General features: G+C 34.8%; 2 protein-coding genes across 2 annotated transcripts; one reads left to right on the forward strand and one right to left on the reverse strand.

Moving 5' to 3' along the window:
• Positions 1–2,139: 2,139 nt before the first annotated feature.
• LOC132040898 (probable LRR receptor-like serine/threonine-protein kinase At3g47570) lies at positions 2,140–6,363 on the forward strand. Its single transcript, XM_059431589.1, has 3 exons — positions 2,140–3,637; positions 3,757–5,757; positions 5,862–6,363. The coding sequence occupies exons 1-3, from the start codon at positions 2,779–2,781 to the stop codon at positions 6,215–6,217; spliced, it is 3,216 nt and encodes a 1,071-aa protein (XP_059287572.1). The 5' UTR covers positions 2,140–2,778; the 3' UTR covers positions 6,218–6,363.
• Positions 6,364–6,646: 283 nt separating this feature from the next.
• Positions 6,647–8,275, reverse strand: LOC132040906 (protein EXORDIUM-like 7). The gene has a single exon (XM_059431595.1). It carries the CDS (start codon positions 8,091–8,093, stop codon positions 7,074–7,076), a length of 1,020 nt encoding a protein of 339 aa, XP_059287578.1. The 5' UTR covers positions 8,094–8,275; the 3' UTR covers positions 6,647–7,073.
• Between the last annotated feature and the right edge of the window lie 17,710 nt (positions 8,276–25,985).

Below are 25,985 nucleotides of genomic sequence, written 5' to 3' on the forward strand. Positions count from 1 at the left end.
TATATATATTATCAAAACTAATCCAAATAATAGTAATAATGACAGAATTTGTTCAATCTATCTAATATTCAGTGAAGATAGTTAGGTTAGACGAGAAAATTAGTTACGGTAGTACTTATAGGAATTTTTTTAATAAAGAAACAGATTTAGAAATTAGATGAACAAATACTGATAAACAAGTTTTGAACTAGCAATAGTGCATAAATAATTTTTCAGACTCTCAGAGTGCTAATTACGTTAATTAGAAAACTAATCCAAATAATAGTAATAATGACAGAATTTGTTCGACTCTCTAAGGCCCCGTTTGGACATGGTTTGAAATCATGGTTTAAAACATGATTTGAAACCGTGGTTTGAAACCATGTTTGGACATGCAATTTAGATATTTTAAGGAGTATTTTCTCTTATAGACATAAAAACCCCACAAGTTGTGAAAACTATCAAAACATTCTTATACAATCTTACCAAATGAGCAGGTCATAGTTCATAACAAAATTAATACGCTAATTCATAACAACCGGCTCAAAATTAATACTAGAAGACCTTTCTAAAATACAACATCAATTGATCAAATTTTAGTTCAATAAATAAAATTAAACTATGGATCTTTTTTTACAAAATTAAAAGGTTGGTAGACATAAATAAAATTTGGTGAAAGTTAATAAGATTGGTAAATGATTGATGCGGGTAATTGTTAAAAATATCTACCAACTTATAGGTCTTTTTTTATAAAATATAAACTTATGGGTTACATTTTATATTTAAAAAAGTTGAAACCCCAATCATGCCTTTTTGGATGATTTGGGGTTTGAAACCAAGCCATGAGCGAAACCCCTTGTCCAAACGCTGGTTTGAAACCATAGTTTCAAACCATGGCATGGCCAAACGCCTACTAAATTCCAAAAAATAAGTGTGAGTGCTAATCAGTGTTTTTAAAGGTGTTTTGGGGCGAGCACCGGATGGGGCATACTAAAAATGCTATGGGACGCAAATAAAAGGCGTAAATTCATAGATTGTACTCCCTAGAATTTGAGGCATAAACCCCAAGAGCAATAGCGTAAACCCCGGCCATAAAAGTGTACGCCCTGGCATTAAATTTGATTTTTGTTGTTTTAAAAGTATTTTTGCCATAGATCATGTTTTTTTATTATTGATATAATGAAATTATACTTTATGCTATCTTTTGTTTTGTCAATACTTTATGCTATCATGTTGTAGTGATTTTCTAAAATATATAAATAACGAAAGCAATTCTCATAGAAAATAAAATTGCCATAAATAGTATTTTCGATGATTATGCCTGAAGTTGACAGAATAGAGATTCCATAGCACTATGTTCTTGGGGTAACTTTATCCGCTTTTTATCATTGCTCTAACACTTTTTACCCGTCTCCTTCTTTGATATATATAAACAAAAATCAGTTCAAATATAGGTGCGAGTGGGAAGGACTAGTCGATATAGAGATCGATGATGAAGTGGATGATGATTTCATTTTAAAGATTATCTCGGCTATTATCATTTTTCATGTTGTTACCTTTCTCAAAAAATATTTATAATTATTTTTTCTATATTATTGGTGATTTATTAGAATTAATTTGCAGAATTTTAATAAAAAATTTACTTTTGGGGGATCTCAGTGCACCGATCTTATTTTCTTTAGTAATAGAATTATAAAAGTGAAGATGCATGAGCTTTATGCCCCGTAGATCCATAGAATTTACACCCCATGTTTCGGAACTTTGGCTCGCCCCATGCTGCGTAAAATGACTCGCCTCACGCCCACACCTCTTAAAACATTGGTGCTGATTAATAGATCAACAATCATGTAAACCCCTTCCTCTTTTCCTATTTATTGTTCATTTTCAATCACTTCCCTGGTTACCTCTTTGTCACCTGAGCCACGACAGATTTAACTATTGGACAATAACTAGGAATAGCAATATCTGACCTATCTATTGTTCATTTTCAATAACTTTCAATGTTACCTCTTTCTTACTTAAGGCTTGACTAATTTTACTATTGGACTCTAACTAAGAATAGCACTATTTGACCTACCATTTAGATTTATCCCCTAAATGCCTATTTCTTCTAAATGGTTGTCACCATTTGCTACTTTTATAGTCCAAGATAATTGGACACGGCTTAGGAATGAAAAGATCTGCCAGGAAAGAAAATAACATTTGGACATTTCTATTTGGATCTTTGTGAGTTAGGATGTTTCTAACATTTTTCAAAGAACTTACCTACTTGTTCTCGAAATGGCATAGAAAAGGGTTGGCTTCTGCAAGATCAGGAATGTGGTCAGACAAAAATCAAGAACTCTTATCAACATCAACATCTCAATTCAAACTTCTGACTTTATCTCCAGATATTTTGTTTCTTCTGTGTTTAGTGTGTATGCAACTCCATATTTCAGCTCTTTCAAGCATTAAGGTTACTACTTTTACATGGCAGACAGTGTGAAAAATCAGATTAATCAAATGGATGACAACCTCAGAAACAAACTCAAAGTTGACTTTACTGTTGCTTCTTAATATCTAGTGAAGCAAAATCACCAATAGATTCTTGTTCTGCAGCTGTTCAGAAGAAAATACAACTCCTTTCAACACAAAAGTACGTGTGAGATTCCTGAAAGTTCTTGTCTATATTACTCCCACTGATCATGAAAATTAGAGACTTCAAAACACAAATTTGTGAAAGAGACTCTTCCATAAGTGTCATGAGAAAAGGTTGTATTCATCTTACCGTTTTACTTTTGCTGCTTCAGCAAATGAATAATGAATACTTGTTTTTCTATGATTAATATCACGACCGATCAAACAGTGCTGCTTGCCTTGCAATCTCAAGCATCTTTATACGATTCTCACAATGTCTTAACAAGAAACTGGTCCAGTTTCACCCCAGTCTGTAGTTGGATTGGAGTTACTTGTGGCCCTCGCCACCAAAGAGTCACTGCCTTAAATCTTTCTAGTATGAGCCTTAACGGAATGGTTCCACCACAGCTTGGAAATCTGTCGTTTCTCATTTCCCTTGATATCAGAAACAATACCTTCCATGGGAGTTTGCCTGAGGAGTTGGCTCGTTTGAGGAGATTGAAAATGATCAATGTCATGAACAACAACTTTACTGGTGCAATCCCATCATTTTTCGGGTTGTTACCAAACCTTCATTCCTTGTACCTTTCATTTAACCAATTTTCTGGTAACATCCCTCCATCCCTTTTTAATATAACAAAACTAAAGGAGTTAAGACTACGAGGGAATTTTCTTGGTGGAGAAATTCCTCAAGAAATCAGTAGTCTTTATTGCCTGAATTTCATAGACCTGCAAGATAATAAGCTTACAGGCTCTATACCACCAAGTATGTTTAACCAGTCATCGCTTAAACAGATTGGTCTGACAAATAACATTCTTTATGGGGAACTACCGGGAAATATATGTGACAATCTTCCAAATTTGGAGGCACTTACGCTTTCAAAAAATCGGCTTGATGGGTTGATTCCTTCAAATTTGCAGAATTGCTCAAAACTTAGAACACTATCATTGTCTCTAAATGATTTCACTGGAACCATACCAGCAGAGATCGGGAACTTAACTATGCTGACAACTCTGCTACTTGGGCTTACCTACTTGAAAGGTATTGCTATGTTATTTGCAAGTGCTTTAAAGCATATATTTTTCCTCCAAGCATCTGAAATTGGATTCAGCAATTTGCATGCTTTTTAGTCACTTTTGTGTCATTTCCTAATTTGGCAGGTGAAATACCAGTGGAGCTTGGATATCTTCAAAGACTCCAACTATTTGGATTGTATCAAAATAGGCTGAGTGGTTCAATTCCAGCAAGCCTTTTCAATATTTCAACCCTCCAAATCTTGACACTTGTGGACTGTCAGCTATCAGGGAGTCTACCATCAAATGTAGGCCAAGGCACACCAAATCTCAAAGAAATTTATTTGGGAATGAATAATCTCAGTGGAGTCTTCCCTGCTTCTATTTCGAACGCTTCAAGACTCACTCTTCTAGACCTTTCTAACAACATGTTCTCCGGTTCAATTCCTGATTCCCTTGGTAATTTAGAATTGCTTGAAGTTCTACAGTTAGGTAATAACTGGTTGATCAACCAGAATCCCTCTTCAGAATTAACCTTCCTGACTTCACTGACAAGATGTCGAAATCTAAGAGAACTGGTCATTGGACAAAATCCTTTGAATGGAATTCTTCCGGCTTCTATTGGTAATTTCTCGAGCTTTCTCGAAATCTTTGCTGCGTATAGGTGCAAACTTAGCGGCATTATACCAGAAGAAATTGGAAACCTAACTGATGTGCTAAGGATATCACTAAATGGAAATGACTTGACGGGTTTCATTCCAAAAACTTTAAGAGGTTTGCAGAAGCTTCAAAGATTCTTTTTAGGAAGTAACATGATAAGCGGGACTATACCAGATGATATTTGTTACTTGCAAAATATAGGAGACCTGAGTTTAAGCCAAAATAAAATTTCAGGTCCATTGCCATTATGTTTGGGGAATGTTACTACTTTGAGAAATCTTTTTCTTGATTCAAACCAATTGAACTCCAGTTTACTTGAGAACCTGTGGAGCCTTCAAGATTTATTGGTACTTGATGCAGCATCAAATTCATTTTCTGGCTTTCTATCGCCCCAAATTGGAAATCTGAAGGCTGTCACTGACATTAATTTGTCGGACAATGACTTTTCAGGCATGATTCCTAGCACTATGGGTGGTCTACAAAAGTTGGTTAATTTTTCTCTATCACACAACAGAATAGATGGCCCCATTCCAGATTCTTTTGGGAAAATGTTAAGCTTGGAATTATTGAATTTGGCTTATAACAATCTATCAGGTGAAATACCAAAGTCCTTAGAATCTCTTTTATACCTCAAATACCTTAATGTTTCCTTCAATAAACTCATGGGAGAAATTCCAACTGGTGGTCCTTTTGCAAACTTCACCGGTCAGTCATTTTTGTCTAATAGTGGATTATGTGGCGCTTCAAGGCTCCAAATGTCGCCATGTCAAATCAAGTCTCCTCGGAGGACTAGGAGAAAAAGAGTGTTTTTCTTGTTTCTGTATAGTCTTTTGGGAATAGCATCAGCAATAGTTGCATTAGTCGTTGGATTTCTGATTTTAAGAAGAAGAAAAAGAAATGTGCCATCAGGATCAACTGACATATCATCCATGAGGGCCCATGAAAGAGTTTCATATGATGAACTTCAACAAGCAACAAATGGATTCAGCGAGGACAATTTGCTTGGTACTGGGAGTTTTAGCAAGGTGTACAAAGGGGTAAAGGATGGGACAATATTCGCAGTAAAGGTATTCAAACTGGAACTTGAAGGTGCGTTCAAGAGCTTTGACGCAGAATGTGAGATCTTACGCAACCTTCGCCATCGGAACCTGACAAAAGTCATAACTTCTTGTTCCAACTCTAAGTTCAAGGCCTTGTTACTGGAGTACATGCCAAATGGCACCCTTGACAAATGGTTACACTCTCATGACTTTTTCTTGGACATGTTGCAGAGGTTGGACATATTGATCGATGTAGCATCTGCTTTAGACTATCTCCATAACGGTTATTCAGAGCCAGTGGTGCATTGTGATTTGAAGCCCAGCAACATTTTGCTAGATCAAGACATGGTTGGCCATCTAAGTGATTTTGGGATTGCGAAATTGTTAGGTACAGAGGATAGTTTTAGACAAACTAAGACCATTGGGACCATTGGATACATTGCACCAGGTACCTAAACTTCTTCTCTTGCCTTTATCTTTCTTGCATCATTATTCATCTGTCGACCTAGTATGAAATACTTTGAACTGACGATTTCTTACTTGTCATCACAGAGTATGGACAAGATGGACTTGTATCAACAAGTTGTGACGTGTACAGCTTTGGTATTGTGATGATGGAAGCATTCACAAGGAGGAGGCCTAATGATGAAATGTTTACCGGAGATTTGAGCCCAAGGCATTGGGTAAATCACTCGCTTCCTACTGGAGTTGCAGAAATCGTGGAAGCAGATTTGATAAGGCCAAAGGAAGAACCTCTTAATACAAAAATGCAATGTTTGGTTTCTGTCATGGAATTGTCTTTAAGCTGTACTTCAGTGACACCTGGTGCAAGAATCAACATGAAAGAAGCTCTTTTGGCACTCAAGAACATAAGACTTCAATTGGTCAGAAGCTCAACATTGAAGTGAGGACTTGAAGCCAGAAAGTTCGATCAGGTAGAATTTGTAGAAGGTTTGTGATACTAAGGGTAGAATAAAGATAATACAAAGAAACCCTTTTTGATGTCTGTAGGCCTATTATTTTTATTTGTTAACCAGTCACCTTTATACTTCCACCATATGGAAATTGTTTCCCTAAACTTGTTTCGCCTACATTGTACTATTTGATTAGCATAATTAATAATTTGAAAGCAGGACTAAAGAAAGTTATGGTGAATAAAGCGTGCAGAATACAAGGCTAAGTGGAGCGAAAAGGGCTTTCCATGAGATGGGAAATGAAAACTATTTTCCCCACTCGAACGTCTTCCTGCTATTGTGAAATGGAAACCTAACTTCAGTAATTAGCAGAACATTTAACAGGTGGTTACACATAATTTTCATTGAAAAATAAAGCAATAGTTTTCCAAAAGCTATTTTCAATATCACCTTCCATCATGTCATCTTCAAGTTATAATGGAATTTCCCTATTTCCTGTCAAACCTTGCTAGCGTTGTATACTATTGATCCTTTTCTTGTCACTGATGTTATACACTGCAGCCTTGAATGCCTAAAAGCAACCAGCAGCTGAAACTCACTTTAAGGGACATCAAATTATTCTTTCCTACCTAATTCATAGCCCACATCTTTTGCAGATGCTTCCTTCCACTGCCTTTTTCTCTTCCATTGTACCTTGTTTTAGCTTTAACAATAACACCGTAATTTTCCGAAACATACGCTAGAGAAAAAGAAAATTACATAAAGCACATATACTTAAACGGCCATAATTTAACTTGAAAACAACTATGTACAAGAACAACATCCTTCTAGCTAGTCAATCGTGATTGGCCTAGTCCATGGCATTAGGACCAAAACATCTCCTCCTAAGAGGATTCCAAACCCACTGAATAAGAAACTTTCTACCTTTCACTCCATGTAAATTGAAACCATTCCCCCAAGAATCCTTATAAACTTGTCCAACATATCCACCACCAGCACCAGTCCCATAAACACCTAAGCACATATCAGCAATCTCAGAAGGTGAAATAGGATTATCCCCAGCATACCAAGCATTCACAAGGGGGTTACTTGAGACCTCAGCTAGCTCATGAGCTATCACACTAATCATCCCATCGACCCCCGGATCGCCATTCGGTGCCCCCATTAAGCTGTTTCCTCCATTAGTTGTGCTTGGTGGTGGTTTCCCTGAATTCTTAGGCCAAGCAAAAGGATAAGCACAGAAACCAGGGCACTGTTTCCCACTATAACCAACCCAAGCATAAGGCACTGTCACTCCAAGAATTGATGGGAATGTGAAGTAGTGAAAACCACAAACAGCCCTACAAAAATCTTGAACCTGGACATCATAAGATGTTAGCACTAAGTAAACTCCATTATTATAATTCAAAGGTATAGATTTTGAGTATGGTCTGACTGCATTCTTGATCACATATTGCATGGATAATCTGCTAAGGTACTTTCCTTGTGAGTACTTGAAGTCAAAGAATTCACCAGAAAGTGAAATGGTTGAGATGTTTTGGCCAGTTTGGTCTGTATAAAGCCGAACGGTTCGCCACCAATCAGCAACAGAAGGGTGAGGTGCATAAGAAGAAGAAGAAAAGGAGTTGAGAAAGTCTCTAATGGTGGCTTGATGAGAAGGGTTCCAATGGCCATACCATATTACATAAAGTTTAATAGGAGAAGAAAGAACAGGTCCCATATGGTATTCAAGATTAACAAGGTCAGAAGAGCCTTCATAGTTCTTATTTTCATTGTATGGTATCCAAGAAAAAGCAACAAGTGACAAGCAAGAAAAAGATAGAAGCAAGAAGAAATGGAAATAATGAAAAAAATGAAGCTTATTGTCCATTTCTCTGGTTTCTTTGTCAGAAAGGAGATAAAGGGTCTCTTTTAAAAGGAGATTTCTTGGGACTTATATAGAGGGAATTAGAAGATAGGTTGGATTCTTCAAATTACTTTTATATTCTTTCTTTGGACGGGGACAATGAAAAATAGAAAAGCATTTTAACATAATTCATTTGCGATATCATTGATTACTTTATTTCAATGATGGCCAATTGGCCATGCATATTACTACATCTTTTTCTTTATTCCATCTATAATGACTAAAGAAACGGTAGTTGGTCCTGTGTTTTTAATGAACCTACCTTCTAAAGCATTATGTGCCAGCATTTATACCAATTCTGGTAAAACATTGGGATCTGCGAAAAAACATTTGCTTACAATTAACTCAAAAGTGGTCAGCATGGACTCCTTTCACCGCCCCCTCATGTTTACGCCTGCGCTAGTAGTTTTATTATAATCATCTCGTATTTGAAACTGCTCAACTAATCCATATTCACGCCGCATAGAGTTCATTAAAGCTAAGGGAAAGTGCTCCCTACGAATTCATTCCCAAGCTCAATCTCGAAACCTCTTTTTATGGGTAGAGAGATCCATTCCACAACACCCTCGGTGGTGCACTTGTGATTGTTAAAAACTATACATGTCCATTGATTGTACACAAATTTCACATGATTTTACAAGGATTCTAGGGTTACTTTTTGTTACCTTGCCCTTTTCCAGCCAAAGGCCCAATCCTCATAATTTTTCATGTAGTATCACAACTAACCTTCATGAGATCGTTTTAACAATATATATAAGAGAAACTTCTCATTATCCATCGTTTTGTGTTTCTCTCTCTCAATTCAATCATTAACTTTGTACCCCAACCCCACCCCCATTTCTCTCTCCACACACCACAACTCTTCCCCCTTCTGGAATAAATCATCTAAATTATCAATTTTCAACTTGTGAAGAAAAGTTAAACAGAACCAAAATCTTGTTTTTCAATCAATAAAGGGTTATTTTCTAAAGAAACAAATCGACTTATCAATCAGATGGTTTCGCCAGTAGTAAAGCCACAAAAGGTGGTAACATAAACCAAAAGTTGAGTCAAAATCAATGTGTAAAAACCAAATGATTGATGTGTCACTATATGTGTTAAAGCAAGCATGTGATACTCTTTCTTTCTCAGTTTGCCTTGTTTGTAAATAGTCATTATTTCTTTGTCAACACCTTTGACAATTTGTTTCCTCCATCCTGGGAGAAATGTCATGTTCACACTTGAACGATGGAGTAAAATGCATTAATTGCTGACATCTTTCTATGTATATATCTCTCTTTTTTTCTACTTTCAACAGAGGCAATTGTCAATTGGTATAAAAGAATATATTACTTACCATTTTCACCTAATATTCCCTAATTTTGCCCCATCAATCAGTAATCGGAAAAAGTGGGACTTTTCACTTTGGAGAACAATCATAACCTTCACTTGTTTTATTGCATAAAAGCTATTCAACCTCTAAAACTTAAGTATTATCTTATAATTAATAAGAATATTAGAGGCATTCAGGCTAAATGAACACTTTAGTGGATAACTTTTTGATGAATTAATTCTTTTTATTTGTGGCTAAGTCGCCACCGAGAAGTAACTTTTTTGCGACAACTTTCTACTTTTTGTGACGATTTTAGTCACCACAGAAAGTCCTATTTCTTGTAAGGGACGGGTGAAGAGATCATTTTAAGAATACCTGAATTTACAAAAGAGAGTATTTGTACTGATCATCGATTTACGGCTTCATATCTTTGAACATCTCAAATGTTGAGTATATTTTCGTAAACATGAAATGATATACAATATAACATATATTGAGTTTAAGTTAATTTTATGCACCGGTTGTATAAAAATATTTACACAATTAAGTTTTGTAAATAATAAGTGCATGTAACCCTAATAAGTATGGATTAGTAACCAATAATAAATGGCAAATAACTTGCTACAACATTTTAAGTTACATTGATGGCATAAAAATACTTTAGAATATCACTGCATAGAACTTAAATTCATAAATATATAGTACTAGTATGACAGAAGAGACAAGAATAATACCGCTGATAATGCCCTCTCCAGACCTCTAAGGGAGTTCCAAAACATGACTCAAAATCATCTTTGAATTTTTTTATATATAGAAGGAAATTAAAGTAATAATTTGACGTATAAGCCATTTTCTGTTTTCTTCTATTGGACGACTTCTTATAATTCCAACTTTTGCCATGCATCCTAAAATTATAAGAATGCGACCAAAAACCGCAATTAACGTCCATGAATAAAATACGAACAATAGTACACGTACACCAGTAGTGATAGGCATCTATAATAAAATAATTCATGGTTTATATGTCACAATCAAAAAAGATGAAGTCGTGGCACTTTTATTCAATAATAAAAATCCATATTGCTAACTTTTTGTGTAAAATATACTAACATTTCTATCAAAATCAAGAATCTCAAGTATAGTAATTGGGATAGTCAATTAGGAGATCTTTCTCTAATATATTAACAAGCAATCAATTTATTCTTAATTCAGAAAACAATACCTAAATTGGCCGCCATGTTATTAACTATAATAACTACTCAACTGATACAATGTATGCACTCAAACATAAAATTTTCAAAGTTCACATGCAAAGCTTAGATATACTATGACTACTATGACAAAATTTTATAAGTAGCTGGTAAAGGTTCTGTTATATAACTAACTTATTACTCTCAGAACATATATGTGTAGAATATTTGTCTTGTACTAGTTTGCCATAGCTCAGTTGCTCAAGTTTAGAATATGGACCTAAAGACTGGAAACTAACAACTTAAATTGGATACCACAACCACAAACTTCAAATATAAATATATGAAGTTTGGCTCTTAAGTTGGATATTATAAAAACAAACTAACATCAAATATTTATGTCAGAAGTTTGCACTGCAGAAGTTTAGGCATCCAATTTTTCCTTGTCAATAATCCTACAGCTTCATGCAAAAATGTCGAAAGTTTGCTGCTAAACTTCATACATGAATTTTTGCAACTTCAGTCGCGAATGTCTAAAGTTGTTTTCGAAGCGGCTATATTTATATATTTACATGTACTACGACTATGAATCAAATGAAAACCTTAAAATTGGCTATCCGTACACTTCCCTGCCCCCAGCCCAACCTATTCATCTTACATTTTTTTGCGCGGATTGTCCTTCTTTTGGGGTGGTCTTTAAATTTTGCCCCTCAAATTGGTGGTCTTTAAGTTTTGCCCTGCTCTTGAAAAGGTGGCCTAAAATACTGAAGTTCTGGGTTCAAATCCCCCGCTCAGGCATAAAAATAAAAATAATTTCGCAAGGCAAGGCTTTGAGAAAAGTCTGCCTTATGCGGCATAAGTTGCCTTAAGACATAACTAAAGTTATGTCGGATCCGGCATATGTTGCCTTAAGGCATAACTAAAAGTTTGCCTTATAAGGCAACCTATGCCGGATCCAGCATAACTTTAGTTATGCCTTAAGACAACTTATGTTGTCTCCAGCATAACTAAAAGTCTGCCTTATAAATTGCCTTAAGGCATAAAAGTTATGCCGTTATGCCTTAAGACAACTTAAGTTGTCATAACTAAAAGTCGCATTTATAAATTGCCTCAAGGCATAAAAGTTATGCCGGACGCGGCATAACTTTAGTTATGCCTTAAGGCACTTATGTTGGATCCGGCATAACTTTCTCCAAGCCTTGCCTTGCGAATTCTTATTTTTTATTTTTATGCCGAAGCCAAGCTTCAAAACCTCAAGGATTTCAACACTAAGGAATTTAAAGACTACACGAGGGATTAAAGACAAGCAATTTGAGGGACAAAATTAAAGACCACCCCGAATGAGGACCATTCCTGCAAAGTGCCTTCATCTTACAGTTATAGTCAAAAGACCAGCCCAACCCAAAAAAAATTCATACATCCAAGTAGCTAAAAGTTAAGATATGTTTTTGGGCAATTTGCAGGATTGTCCAAAGCTGGGGGTGGTCTTTAATTTTTGTCCCTCAAATTGGTGGTATTTAACTTTTGCCCTTCGCTAAAAATCCGTTAATTTTGGGTTCGAATCCCCGCTCAGTCAAAAAGTTTAAAAATATTCGCAAGGTAAAGTTTTGCCTTCAAAACTCTGCCTAAAGGCAGGATTTTGCAAACATCTGCCTTGTGAATTTTTTTTTTTTTTTTTTAATTTATGCTTGAGCGGGGTCCGAACCCACAAAGCTCAAAGTTGCAACGGGGTATTAGGCGAAGAGGATAATTTAAAGACCACAAATACGCTAATTTAAAAACCAAAAAAAAAAGACCACCCCAAATGAAGACATGTTTTGGCAATCTTGCGCAAAAAAATGTATGTTTTTTTCATTTGTTTTGTTCGAACCCCCGGCTCAAACCAAAAAAATTCATACATCCAAGTAGCTAAAAGTTAGATATGTTTTTTTTTTTTGTTTTTTTTCATTTTTTTGTGCTTTGAATGGCAAAAATTAAAGACCACTTCAAATACCAATTTGTATGTTTTTTTTTCATTTTTTTTTTTTGTGCAGAGTGCCCTCAAATTCTTCAACTGGTCTTTAATTTTTGCCCTTTGCCTAAAACTTCTAGGTTCCGGGTTTGAAATCCTGCTCAGTCAAAATTTTTAAAAAAAATCATAAGGCAAAACTTGAATTCGCAAGGCAGAGTTTTGCCTTCAAGTTTTGCCTTCAGGTATAAGGCAAAACTATGCCTTAAGGTAGAGTATTGGCATGCTTGAAGGCAAAACTCTCCCTGATAAGGTAGAGTTTGACTCAAACTCTACCTTAAGGGAGAGTTTCAAACTCTGTCTTGCGAATCCAAACACTACCTTGCGATTTTTTTTAAAAAAATTTTACCGAGCGAGGATTCGAATCCGAAACCAAGAGGTTCTAGCGAAGGACAAAAATTAAAGACCATCCATTTAATGGGCAAAAATTAAAGACCACCCCAAAATAAGGGCATTCCTGCGAATTGCCCTATTTTTTTTTTTTTTTTTTATCATCTTAATAATAAAACATTTTCAGATTGAGTATCTAGAACCAATGAATCACGATATAAAAGCAAAATATTCTTGGCAAAGAACTTTGGATATTGTAATTGTACTCCTAAAAATGAATAATTCTTATCCTGTCAATATTTATCGGCCAAATATTTTGGCTTGGATTATCAAATTGAACAACCATTAGTGAAATTTCTCTAATGGAACAAAACTCGCCTCTTTTTTTTTTTTTTTTTTGGTTTTTCAAAATTGGGGTAGAAGAAGGGGATTACAAGGCAGGAAATCGAACCCTCGCTAATAAAATTTTGTTCAACTTGTCAACCAACTGAGTTATTAAAATTCTCCTAAAATCACTTTTTCTGTTTTTTTTTTCCCGCAACTATTCATCTTTTTATTTTAAATAAAATCTATTTCACAAATTATCTCTATCTATGGTCAGAGAACTTGAGAAAAATACTAAAAACCTAAAAAGCTTGACCAAACAAATTCCACATCCAAAAAATTATATGGGAGGACGACTAGGCCATGTCTCCCTATTCTACAAGAACTAAGCATGCTCAACAAATCACTTTTTCTCGTTTTTTTTTTCTGCAACTATTCATCTTTTTATTTTAAATAAAAAGTCTAACACAAATTATCTCTATCTATGGTCAGAAACTTGATATCAATAATTCCACCCTTAAAATTAATAATTTAGGGTGACTAGGCCATGTCTCCCTGTTCTACAAGGACTAAGCATGCTCAACAAATAGAGTCTGGAACCAAAATGATCCAAAAAAGACAAAGTGAAACAAAATACCTCAAGAAAAAAAATTGATATTAAAGTATCCTTTTTGGTTAAAGGACTCTCTTTCTTTTTAAATTTTCACATTTTTCCGTACTTTAGCCATAAGTCCAATAGACCCCCGAAACTTCAATAAATTTACATAGACTATTTATTTTTTGTTTTAAGGTTAATTACTCTTTTCTTTTAAATTTTCACATTTTTTTCGAAAACTTTTAGCATTAGCTTTAAGTTTTTTATTTTTCCGAGTTTAGATTTAAGCGTATTAATTTATAGTCAAAATTGCACCATTCAACTCTCAAAATATTTTATATAGAACAATATGAAAATATTTTTGTGCGATTAATAAGGTAGGCTAAAATACATCATCAAAGATACGCAAAATAGATTCATCAATTCATGCCCATGACTAGATGTTCCGCCACCGCGAGATGTGCCACCACCACGAAAGTTACTTTCGCCACGTGAGGTACTTCCACCACGAGATGTACTTTCACCACCACCCTGTAAGGGACACTTACGCTTATCATGACCAACATAATTGCAAAATGAACATTTACAAGTGTATCTCCCCGGTGGAACATCGATTTCATTAGGAATACGGTCTCGCTGTTTCAATTTATGGATAAATGCTTTGTTAACAACCATGGAAAATGGCTCCGGTGGCCAATAACTATCATCACCAAGTGGGTAGAACCGACCGTCATACTTTTTGCATAATTTTCCATGGTATATTCCGAAGCCACGTGAGTTGTCCAATGACGATGATTCCCATGATATCATTAATATTTGCTTTAAATAAAGTAGGAGGGGTCATAGTCATGATCCCACAACTTATTGAGTTTGATACCAATATAACTAGCCTTTTGATACCTAGTAAACTACTAAAAATTCAATGTTGAATAGTAGAAATGTAGATTGGTCGGTATTCTTTGTCCGAATAGCAATGGTGATAGCAGCTCACATAATAGTAGCTATTCCGGTGATTCCTCATCCGATAACAATGAATCGTGCTAGACGATTTAAAGCCTCACCTTTTAATAGAGCGTAATGATGATTTTCGTGAACTGAAATATTCAGATCCCCGTGAATATTATTGTGGTTTACATCGCGAATGGGCATATCGGTATGCCGAATCACAACGTCTTGTTCGTGACTTGGAAAATCTCCACGCTCCAATCCCAACAAGATTCTCATTGAGCATGCCTTGAACTGATCAAGATTCTTGCGAGGTTGGGTACAGAGGATTAGGAAAGAGAACAACCGAATACTAGCATGCACAACGTTGTAGCTTTTACATGCTCAAGTTAGAAGAATAAACATCATCTACCGGTAGGGAACTAACATCTACAGAAAGAAGATTTGTCTTAAGAAACCCAAGATATTTATCTGAGGATGATATTGATAACTTCAATTCTGATGATTAAGAATATTGTGATTTTAATTATATTTTTAATTTATGATGATGTCGTTGATTTGAAGAATATTAGTATGTTTAGTTTTGCATTTATTCTTATATTTTATTATTTACTTACTTATTAGAATTGACAAGCACTAAATACATAAAATTACATTCAAATTACTTTTCAAAATTTTATAGAAAACACACATAAACTACTACATAAGAAGTGACGATTACATAAAACATTAGAAAAAACATAAGAATTACATAAAACATAAAAAGTGCAACTACTAAAAATAAAAACAAACTACATAGGAAATAATAAGCCTAACCGACAATGCAACATTTCATAATTACACAACAACAAGAGACCACAAATCATCCTCCAAAGTTTCACTCTCTCTTTCAAAACATTTGTCTCGCGTTGAGAGTCTCTAAGAATTTTTGTCTCAAATCACAGGTATTTAATTTTTGTTTTTCGGCACTTTAAGTCATAAAAAAGTGGCAGAAAATATTTTTGACATCGAAAAAAAAAAATCGAATCTATGACCTAATTCCGCAATGCAAGGTTTCATAAAAATTAGAATCATTTGAAAATGTTGGACGCTGTTGCTGATTATTATCCTGGACTAGAAATCTACCAACATACAACCATGCCCTTTCTTCATAAAACACATCTTATAGCTTTAACTCTAGTTTCTTTTGACCTGCATCATGAATAAGAATGTGCAATTATGACATATTTTCTGCATTAAAAGTTGGCTTATCAATAATTGAGCTTTTTTTCTTGTCCCGCAATTTCATATTTCTCCTGTAAAGAAAATATAATTGAAAAGGAAACATAATACTCCATAACGTGTAACAGCAATAGATGAATTGGATAGCACAGTATATTTCTGCAATCAGTGGAGGACCAATGATTGGAGGGAAACCAGTCAATGTATGCAGTACCAAGGAATCCAAATGGCTTTGAAAATCCCAGACTAAAGGTCCGCATCAACATCCGGGAGAAACCAAATAGGAGCCGGCCAAATCTTCTGTATCTTGTGGGGATAGTAACAGGAATAAATTCTACTTTCGCCATGGTCATAAATGCCAAAATCATGGCCTCCCAAATACTCTTCCATACAAGCCAAGTCATCGGTAAAGTAACTAGAATTGGGCCTCAGTTCAGGAAATTCTGTGGTTGAGTGGGCAAAACCGGGATTCTGGCCAATGAAGAATGCAAGATTGCCAATGCCAGCTTCCAAGTATTGAAGCTCCGCACGATCATCCTTTATGAAATCAACCTTCAAAACATCAAAAAATTCAGTCTTGAAGGTAGTAGAAAAACAGGTACTATCACCACGATAAACAGCAGGTACAGCAGGTTTCCCTTCTCGGTCAAGTTTATTTGAGTAGTAGCGTAAAACAATAAAAAGCTCCTGGCTTTGGTGGTCATACACCAAGTAATTGGTTGAGGGACGGGCATACTCCTCATCCTCATCCTCATCCTCAACCTCATCCTCGTAACACGCATCTGGCTCTTCCTCAAGTGGCTGATACCAAGTCGACAAAACACCGCCATCCTGACCCTTCAAGTGAAACCTCTTAATTGGATTATTATGGAGATCCCAAGCATCAATCTCATTGCTATATTAGGAGACGGTGAAAAGTAGTTTCTTTCCACTGTGGAAAACAATTGGCCTGTAAAGACTATTGTAGGCGAACCGAGCTCAACCCAGGAATTGTCTCCTTTTATTCTGCAGAAGCCTAGTTTAGCATTGTGGCCGTAACAGATCACTGCCATGCAGTCATCATCTATAGGAGATGACGAGAGAACAACCCAGCGAACAACGGCTTCAGCAAAAACTGGTGGGGTATAGCGCTCGCCCAAGCAGGTAATGAAATATTCGATCAAACCAGATTCGCTGTTCCGAATGACGCCCTTACAATAGTGGGAAAGGGTTTCAACGGATGGAAGGTGGATCTTTTTGCCAGAGAGTGGATTAAATAGAAATAATAGACAATCTGTTAGTCGTATATAAGCCATCCATCCCAGAAACGCTATTCCCACACAAAGGGAATCAACACCAGGATTAGGTTGGTCCCTTTTCACCGCCACATCCCTTTCCGCCAGTCTGTAGAATTTGTAGACACTGCTCTCCGGCGGCGGCACCAAGGAGTAGGAGAACAAGGGCATACCATCGACTTCTTTTTCTTTGAGAGGGGAAAACCAACACTCATCGCCAAAGATGAATTCTTTGTCTTTGACAGGGTACAACAACTCATCGCCAAAGATGAATTCAAACCAATAGTCGAACAACTCATCGCCGCCAAAGGATGAATTATTCCAAGTCCACCGACTCTCTACATTTAGGGTTGACTGGAAAAGATCTTAAGGATCATTTATATACCTGGAATTCAAAGCCCACCGACTCTAGATTTAGGTGTCACGTCTCTTTTCTGTTTCTGTTATGTCTTTTGTTATTTGTAGTAAGTTTTATAATTTTCTGAGTAGTACTTTATTTAAGACGAGACATATCATAATAGACATTCCAAGTTTTCCTAGAGAATAAGATCATTCGAGCAATATTATGAGGTGTCATAGATTGTCTGTTCGTGTAAAAGTTTTCTCTACTCTTATCGTTTTTAAGGTCCCTTATGCATTATATATTGACAATCGAGTCTCTTTATAAGTATCAAGTTCCCATACCGCAATATAGAGTTCCTTGTATTTGTCAATAACGTTAGATTCCCTTTTATAAGAAGACTAGGAAAAGAATATTCCAACAATCTAAAATTCAAAAGAAGTGTTTTCATTATAATATAAAAATTAACAAAAGAAATACAAGTTTCAAAATTATAAATGTTAATGATCATGTTTAGGGATTTGAAATGGTTCTTCCTTCAGTTTATTCTAATGCTTCGTTACAAAAAATTGTCGTAAGAGTATTTGATTGAAAAAATGATCGTTCAACTTTACATGAGCATTTGTGTATGTGCATTGCATATACATTTCATGCTAGATATGACAAATTTTGTGTCGGATATTTTATCAACAACTAAAAATTTTTACCCATGTTTTACTCATTTTGTGAAAGTGCTAAAACTCGTAATGTTATTCCATTCATTCCTTGATAATCACACATGCATCCTAACTCGATAATTATCTCGGTCCTTTTAAATGTTGAGTACGATCATTATCTTGTTTTATCTATAATTTCTTTCCAAGGTACTTCATTTACACGTGATCAATTTTATAAATACGGTCTTTTTTCTATTCCTATCCCTTTCTACAAAATACTAATCAATCTTTTTACTTTTTAAAATAAAATTTACATTAATAATATTATTTAAATATTTTTTAGTATTGGTTACTATAAAAGTAATTTCATTTGACTAACAGTAGACAGAATAATTAAATGTAATTCCAATTTTAAGTCCTTCTATTGTTCAACGGGAAAAGAATATCCTAATTTCTCTTGAGTTCTAAATTCACGTCCACATCTTACCCCGTATGAATTAACATGCCGTTTTAAATATTATGCATAAAAATTGCAGGATCTATTAATGCCCTACCTTTCGATCGTTTGAACTATTGATTTACTTAATTGAAAATAACCAATTAGGTTTACGACGAAACCTAGAAATCAATCACTGATCCAATTTGAGTACCTCTACAGGAAAGATCTCAACAAAAAACTGAAAAGTAACAGCAGCAAGTGATTGAGTTCAATAGTTCCTCATATAAAATTATTGACTCTAGAGATAATACTTTATTTTATTTCATTACTCCTTTTTTCCACAGAATATACATCCATGGAAAGTAACATGAAGGGAATTATAAATATATAGTATATGTTATATATGTAGTTCAGTTAAGGAAATGATTTATGTAAGGTAAAATCTCAATTGATTTTAAAGTTCTAAATTTTAGGACTTTTTAACTTGTTCAGATAAGAAAAGATTTAATACTCAAAATTCTAATCGAGTTCAAAGTTCTAAATATTAGAGAAATAATTAAATTACTATTTTATGCACTGCACAATTAATTTTTTACATAATAAAATTGTAATCAAAGCATCGAATATTGAAATAACTATTAAATAAAAATCAGCTCTTTTACAGTTTCCTTCTAACGCATCTTGAAGGAATTATAGTTGAATGCAGGTTCCAAAATAGTAGTTTAGTTCTTAAATGTTGGAGTACCTAATTTTTTTTTTTTTAATTTCGATAAAACGATATAGAAAAGTCAAGGTGGTGTATTTTTTAGTAAATAAAGTTCTAAATATTAGGATTTTTTTTTTTGCATAGTTCACATAAGGATAGATTTAATAATTAAAATTATAATTGATTTTAAAATCCTATATATTAGGAGATTAAATGATTCGTCTAGTGTGAAACTAACTTTTAACGGGTGAAAAAGGCAAACGATATTTTACTAAGGGGCTTCGTGCTTTTAGTATTGGTGACATCATCAAAGGAACTCATGTGTTCCTATAACTCGTGCTACTTTTAAAAACTCCAACTAAAAATAAATTTTTAAGACCACTTTTGCACAAGAAGAGGTTGAAAAGGGCACACGAGAATGTTTCAACTTCAACGAAAAGTACATGTAGACAATGAGTTAATAACAACGTACCTTATTAAAATGTTCGACAAAAATCTTTAATGCGTCATCTCTTTTTCCAGCTAATGGAATATCCATCGTTAATAACCATTCTCCTAGATTTTGATTCATAATGGTATAAAACTCACACGAAAATTTTGTACTAAAAGTTTGAGAAAAAAGGAGTCCTGTCCTTGCCTCGCTTGTCCTCAAATTTCATAAAGTTCTCTTATTCTTATTACACTGTTTTGAACCTTTGCTTTATCATGTGATTGTTGAAAAGTTAATTTTAAAAAATCTTAAAACTCGATTATAAAAAGAGGTCAAGACACAAATAAATGGCAATGATTAAAATTTACAAATGAACAGTAAAAAACCTAATTAGTGCGTTGTAGATTTTCTAATACATATGTTTGTGAATTGAAGATTTTATTGAATATTTGCAGATACGCTTATGGCAATTGTTTTAAGTTAGGACTATTATTTATGAATTTAAATTTTGTTTCCTATAATAATTAGTACACCTAGACTCTAGTCACGAAATACCACATTTATAAAGAAGGATTTGTATAATTTAAAACTTTTTGCCAACAATAACTGTAGGTTTTTGTTGCAGTTTTTATTTCGAAAGGAATTTTTTTTGCTTATTAGTGTTTATGTATATTAATTTGAGAAAATTAGTAAATGTTGATTTTGTCTATTGTAGAATTTTTTAATAAAGGGCAAAAATTTCAATCAACATTTCTAAGGCCCTTCGTGCTTTTAGTATAGTATAGATATAGATTATAATGATGACTTCCAAAGTACCGTTAATGGAGATAGAGTGTTTCGTAAGTTAAATTAGATGGATAGTTCCAAATTATCGTCATCGGGTTGTAGATTGTTTCATAAGCTGAATTGTATTAATAGCTCCTGGACAATCATAAAAGGGTCATAAGTTCTATTTAAGAAGAATCATGTCGATAGCCTTCAAGTGATCATTATTGGGTTATAGATGAATCATGTTGATAGATTATGGATTACCGTTAGTACCTTTACCTAAGATGAATTATATTGATAGCTTTCAAGTGATTGTTGATAGGTTATAGATCTCTACCTAAGGTGAATGATATTTGCAGTTCTAGAAAGATCTCCATTGGGTTATAGTGTTATTCCAATTAACATTTCTGTTTAAAGGACACCTCATGACTAAATTGTCCATAATCTGTAGGATTTAACTTTATTTATTTGATGTGCAAATACATATCATGTACCATGTCTTGAATATTGTTTTATGTCATGTGATGATACAATTGTGTAACTTTTTGCTTTTAGCTCAATTGGATGTTTATTTCTGTTATATTAGGGAAAAAGTTGTTTAGCATGTACATTGTATATGAGAGATTGCTTTATTTGTTAGAAATGCTACCTTCCTATCTAAGTATATAAAGCAAAAAGCTCAATGACTCCCGAGAAGCTTACGACTTAACAAAAGATATAGGAAAATTTTTACAGGGAAAAGAACTTTAATGGATACAGTAAATCTATGTTAATGAATGTGCAACGTCACTAAGTCAATTAACAAAATGAGAGGAAGCATTGTAGCATTTGCAATCAGAAAATGGAGTTCTTTTCCTCTAGAAAGAATAGACATCAAACTAAATAAGAAGATATATGAAAACATGACATGTGTATGATCAATCAATGTGTTAAAATCCCTCACTTTTGTTGTAGCACACAGACCATACAATTACTTTTCTTTTCTTAAACTAGCGTCAGATATAAGTTAATTGTTCTATATTGTTGTTCCCTTGAAGTATCATTTTATTTATCATATTTATTAAAAATAATTGATTTAAAATATTTATTTAAAAAATAAAGATATAATTAATTATTTTTTCGCATATGCACTTACATAAATGTGAAAAGAGATTAATATGATGAAAGGAAAAGTAATAATATTTAATAAATTGAGATCTAAAATTAAATAAGACTAATAATTAATTAATCTTTTTTTTTCAAAGCATTCAAAAGACAAACATAACAAGTGAAACAACCACATGGAGCACATGAAATTAAAGCAGATTAAGAGTGTTCACTAAAATTTTAAGATAGTAATTCTTCAGTTAAACTGTCACACCCCACCGAGGAGTATGACGGGCTCCGACCCATAGGCCGGGACCACCTAACTTAATAGTTACTTTGAGCATCATATACCCTAATTCAAAGAACACCTGCACGTAGAAAAGGCCCAACATAGAAATATCCAATAATCCAACATATATATTCATATGCTAACCGACAAGGTCGCTACAACATCACGAGTATCACAAAGCCGGCAAGGCTATCAGAAAAGTATCAAGAGCTCAAAATAAGGCCGACAAGGCCATACATAATATTTACATACCCCACTATGTCTATGAGCCTCTAAGAGTGTACATAAGAACATGTATTACACTAGCAGAAAAGTACCAAAAGATAGCAAGTCCGGAGTAGTGGCACTTGCTGACACCGCTGAAGCTGAGAATCTGTCACGACCCAGCTCCGTGGGCCGCGACTGATGTCCTACTTGGACACCCCAAACAGACGTACATACTAACTCGTCATATTTTTATCTAACTCAAACTTTCATATTAATTATCTCAAACAGATTAAAAGCAAATATTATCTTAAGCGGTCGCGCGTGCAAAAATTATCATATCATAGTCAGAAGGGGCGGCGGAATACACATCGCCGAACAGATATACACACATACACAACAGTGCGGGCCATTTAGGCCGCATCCAAATCTGATAGATTGGCGGAATATACATCGCCAGATACATACACGTATATAGATAAATGGGCCGTTTTGGCCATAGTAGCAACCGGGACCGCTGTAAGACACAGATTATAAACAAACGAACACACACATGACCCATTACCCACATATATGACTACAGGCCTCTACAAATCGAAACAGAAACATATGACGGAACAGGGCCCCGCCGTACCCCAAATAATCAAATATACAAAAGCATAACCATCGCGAGAAGATAGGTACCAACATACGGGCTCCGGACCAAAGGAGCACTCGTAATAGAATGTGTGGCCTACACCGCGGATCACGAACCTCTTACTCGCGGGCATGAAACGCAGCCCCCGAAGAAAGGGGGTCAGTACGAAAGATGTACGGAGTATGTAAAGCATAAAGTACAGAAATCCAAACCATAACTGAAGTGAAAGGTGCAGAGAGAGAGTACCGGATCAATATATATCAAACACATCGAAGACATATGTACATAATGCAAACAGAGATCATGCATAAGGCTAGGAACGTGGTCACCACTCCGACGCTGGTGCCACACACAACATACTCCAGAAGGTTTCAAATCTCCGTACACCCCGAACACAACATATCATATCATCAAACATATCATATCATCAAACATATCATAAGCCATATCACAGCATAACTCCATAAACGGAACCCGGCCCTATGGCGAGGTCTCGGAACCGTAACACAAGATACTTCTCGAATTTATCATAGTGCGCACGATTACAAACCGGCCCGGGAACCGGCGAACGATGTCATAGTATAGGCACGAGCAGAGTAGTGCGAAAACTAATGCAATTTACATATCAGAATATTTATGACACTTGACATAATCATATGGTAACCCATTGGGTAAGCTAGTCAAAACAACTGATCAACACGAAGCTTATCTCACAAAAATACTTTTGAAATCGTATTTATAGTTTAAAATATAAATCAGAATATCATGGAGCAATCAAACGTTGTTCTATAATAGCCAAAATCATAAGCAAAGGTCTTTTCCCGACATTATACAAAGATAAGTGTATTAGGGCAAACGAAGGAGTCTCGGGGCTAGTGGGCCCACCTCGGGCAAGTCGAGGCGGGCGGACACAAATCACGAACATTAGACTCTATGGAGTCATCCATGTAAATTTCAAAACGATTCTATCACATTTGTGCGGATTATGGAGGTCCGAATAGTTTTCCAACAAAACATAAAAATTTTAATTCAATCACATTGAATGAATAGTACCTAAAATCAGACTCGGGTTTCGATGAACAGAATTGCCCCCGAGGCTCAAATCTCAACCTAGTATGTCTAGGACATGCCAAAAGAAGGAAAGGGATAGCTTTACATACCTTACTTGCGTCCTACGCTCGCTCAAACTCAACTCCCATTTCCTCCCAGTAATCTACAATTGGTCATAGTTACCAAATATGAGTTACAAGCTTTTAAGAATTCAAACTTAAGTCCATATTTGTCTACCGAAATTTCGGCAAAAGATTTCCCCTATAAATATAGCATCCCCGAGATTTAAACTCGGCCGAAATAGCAAAGAACCAAACCAACAACAATATCAACAACATCAACAATCGGCTAGAAACGCATTCTAGCATAAATAGTCTTTTCCAAATAATGCAACAGCTTCCAATTCAACTTGTATTTTCAAATCTATATTAATATTTTCATGTTCATATACTAATTTAAGATCATTCAAACACAGGCCAAGAATATTCCAAGCCATATATCCAATATTCAACAATTCCATCAATTCCATATTTCACTCAAAATTCCTACATATGCAACAAAACCATCACAACACATTTTCTACTTACAAATTCATGATTCATTACAACCATCCACACCTCGCAACTTTGTTTCCATAATATCTTACAATTATGCTAAAATGACATAATCTTCTCCAATCAATTCCAATGCCGACTTAAGCCATTTAACTTTTATTTACATAATGAAGATCACAACAACGCATCTAACATACTAAACAACATTAATTCATTCTCATTCCACCAACCCATACCACACGGCCAACATGCCAATTTTCCAACTTCATCCAATTTTCATCCCACTTTCATTTCCAATACAAATTCCACAATAACTACAACTAAAATACAACATAAAATTCAACTCATCCTAACTATACAACATAGCACATATACGGCCACATGCACACATGCACACCCACTTTGCAAACTTCCATATTTCTATATATTCTACTCATTTCCATATACTACAACACAAACAAACCTTCATAACATAAATAAAAGGGATGAATTCTTACCTTTTCCTTCCAACTTCTTCACTTAACTCAAGTGTTGAATTGATGAAACAAGGACTCAATCTTCCAAAACAACTACGCCAAGTTGTAGAGACCTTGAATTAGTGGAAATACAACAAGAAAATAATTTTGGAACAAAATTTTAAGGGTCAAATCCCATGGGTCATGGCCGAATGGCCCTTTAGCTTGAAGCTCTCAAGTTTTGTTTTTGCTTCTTGAATTTTCTTGAAGCATAGCCCTTCTTATATTATTTGAGCACATGATTAGTCACATGACTAATTCATACTATGGACTTGGGCTATTTTTCATGGACCATGGCCGGCCACTACTACTACTTTGGGTCTAAATTTTCTTTTTTTTTTTTTTTGAGCCCAAACAATTATGGATCCCATTTTTTTGTAATTCCCGAAACTAATTCCCAAAATTCCAATTTTGCCCTTGACCTTCTTCTATATTTCCGCTTCAATAATTCTCATGAATATCACACATATGTTAAATAAAATAAAAACATAGCCTTATTTCCCACAAGGCAAAATTATTCCAAATTTTTCAAATGCGCAAAAACACGGGATATAACAGAATCCTACTGCGATTGCTCTCTAATAACTCTGTCAGGGCCTGCAGCACGAAATGTATAAAATTTCGGTGGGCGGTTCTTCGGTTCGGTTCGGTTCGGCTATTTCGGTTTCAGTTTTTTGAAGGTAGACACCAAACACTGAACCAAACTAATTCAGTTTCTTGAAGTTCGGTTCGATTCGGTCCGATTTTTCAGTTTTCAGTATTTATACCCAACCCTAGTAAAAATAGAATAAAAATATAAAACAAAAATCATTTTCTGTATAAAAAATTACTTTTACATAATCAATTAATCCCAAATTATGGGACCATCAAGAAAATAAAACTTTAGTATCACGCTTTCTTGTAACCTAATAACCTTTATAAAAAGAGATAAGTGTCAAAAACACTATCACGTTTTCGCGAGTTTCATATATTAAAAAACACAC

Source organism: Lycium ferocissimum, chromosome 2, assembly GCF_029784015.1.
Source record: "Lycium ferocissimum isolate CSIRO_LF1 chromosome 2, AGI_CSIRO_Lferr_CH_V1, whole genome shotgun sequence".
NCBI lineage: Eukaryota > Viridiplantae > Streptophyta > Magnoliopsida > Solanales > Solanaceae > Lycium > Lycium ferocissimum.

Coding starts and splice junctions, on each gene's coding strand:
- LOC132040898 (XM_059431589.1), top strand. CDS start 2,779: ATGAATACTTGTTTTTCTATGATTAATATCACGACCGATCAAACAGTG. Junction 3,638..3,756: donor TGGGCTTACCTACTTGAAAG/GTATTGCTATGT, acceptor CTAATTTGGCAG/GTGAAATACCAGTGGAGCTT. Junction 5,758..5,861: donor CATTGGATACATTGCACCAG/GTACCTAAACTT, acceptor TTGTCATCACAG/AGTATGGACAAGATGGACTT.
- LOC132040906 (XM_059431595.1), bottom strand. CDS start 8,093: ATGGACAATAAGCTTCATTTTTTTCATTATTTCCATTTCTTCTTGCTT.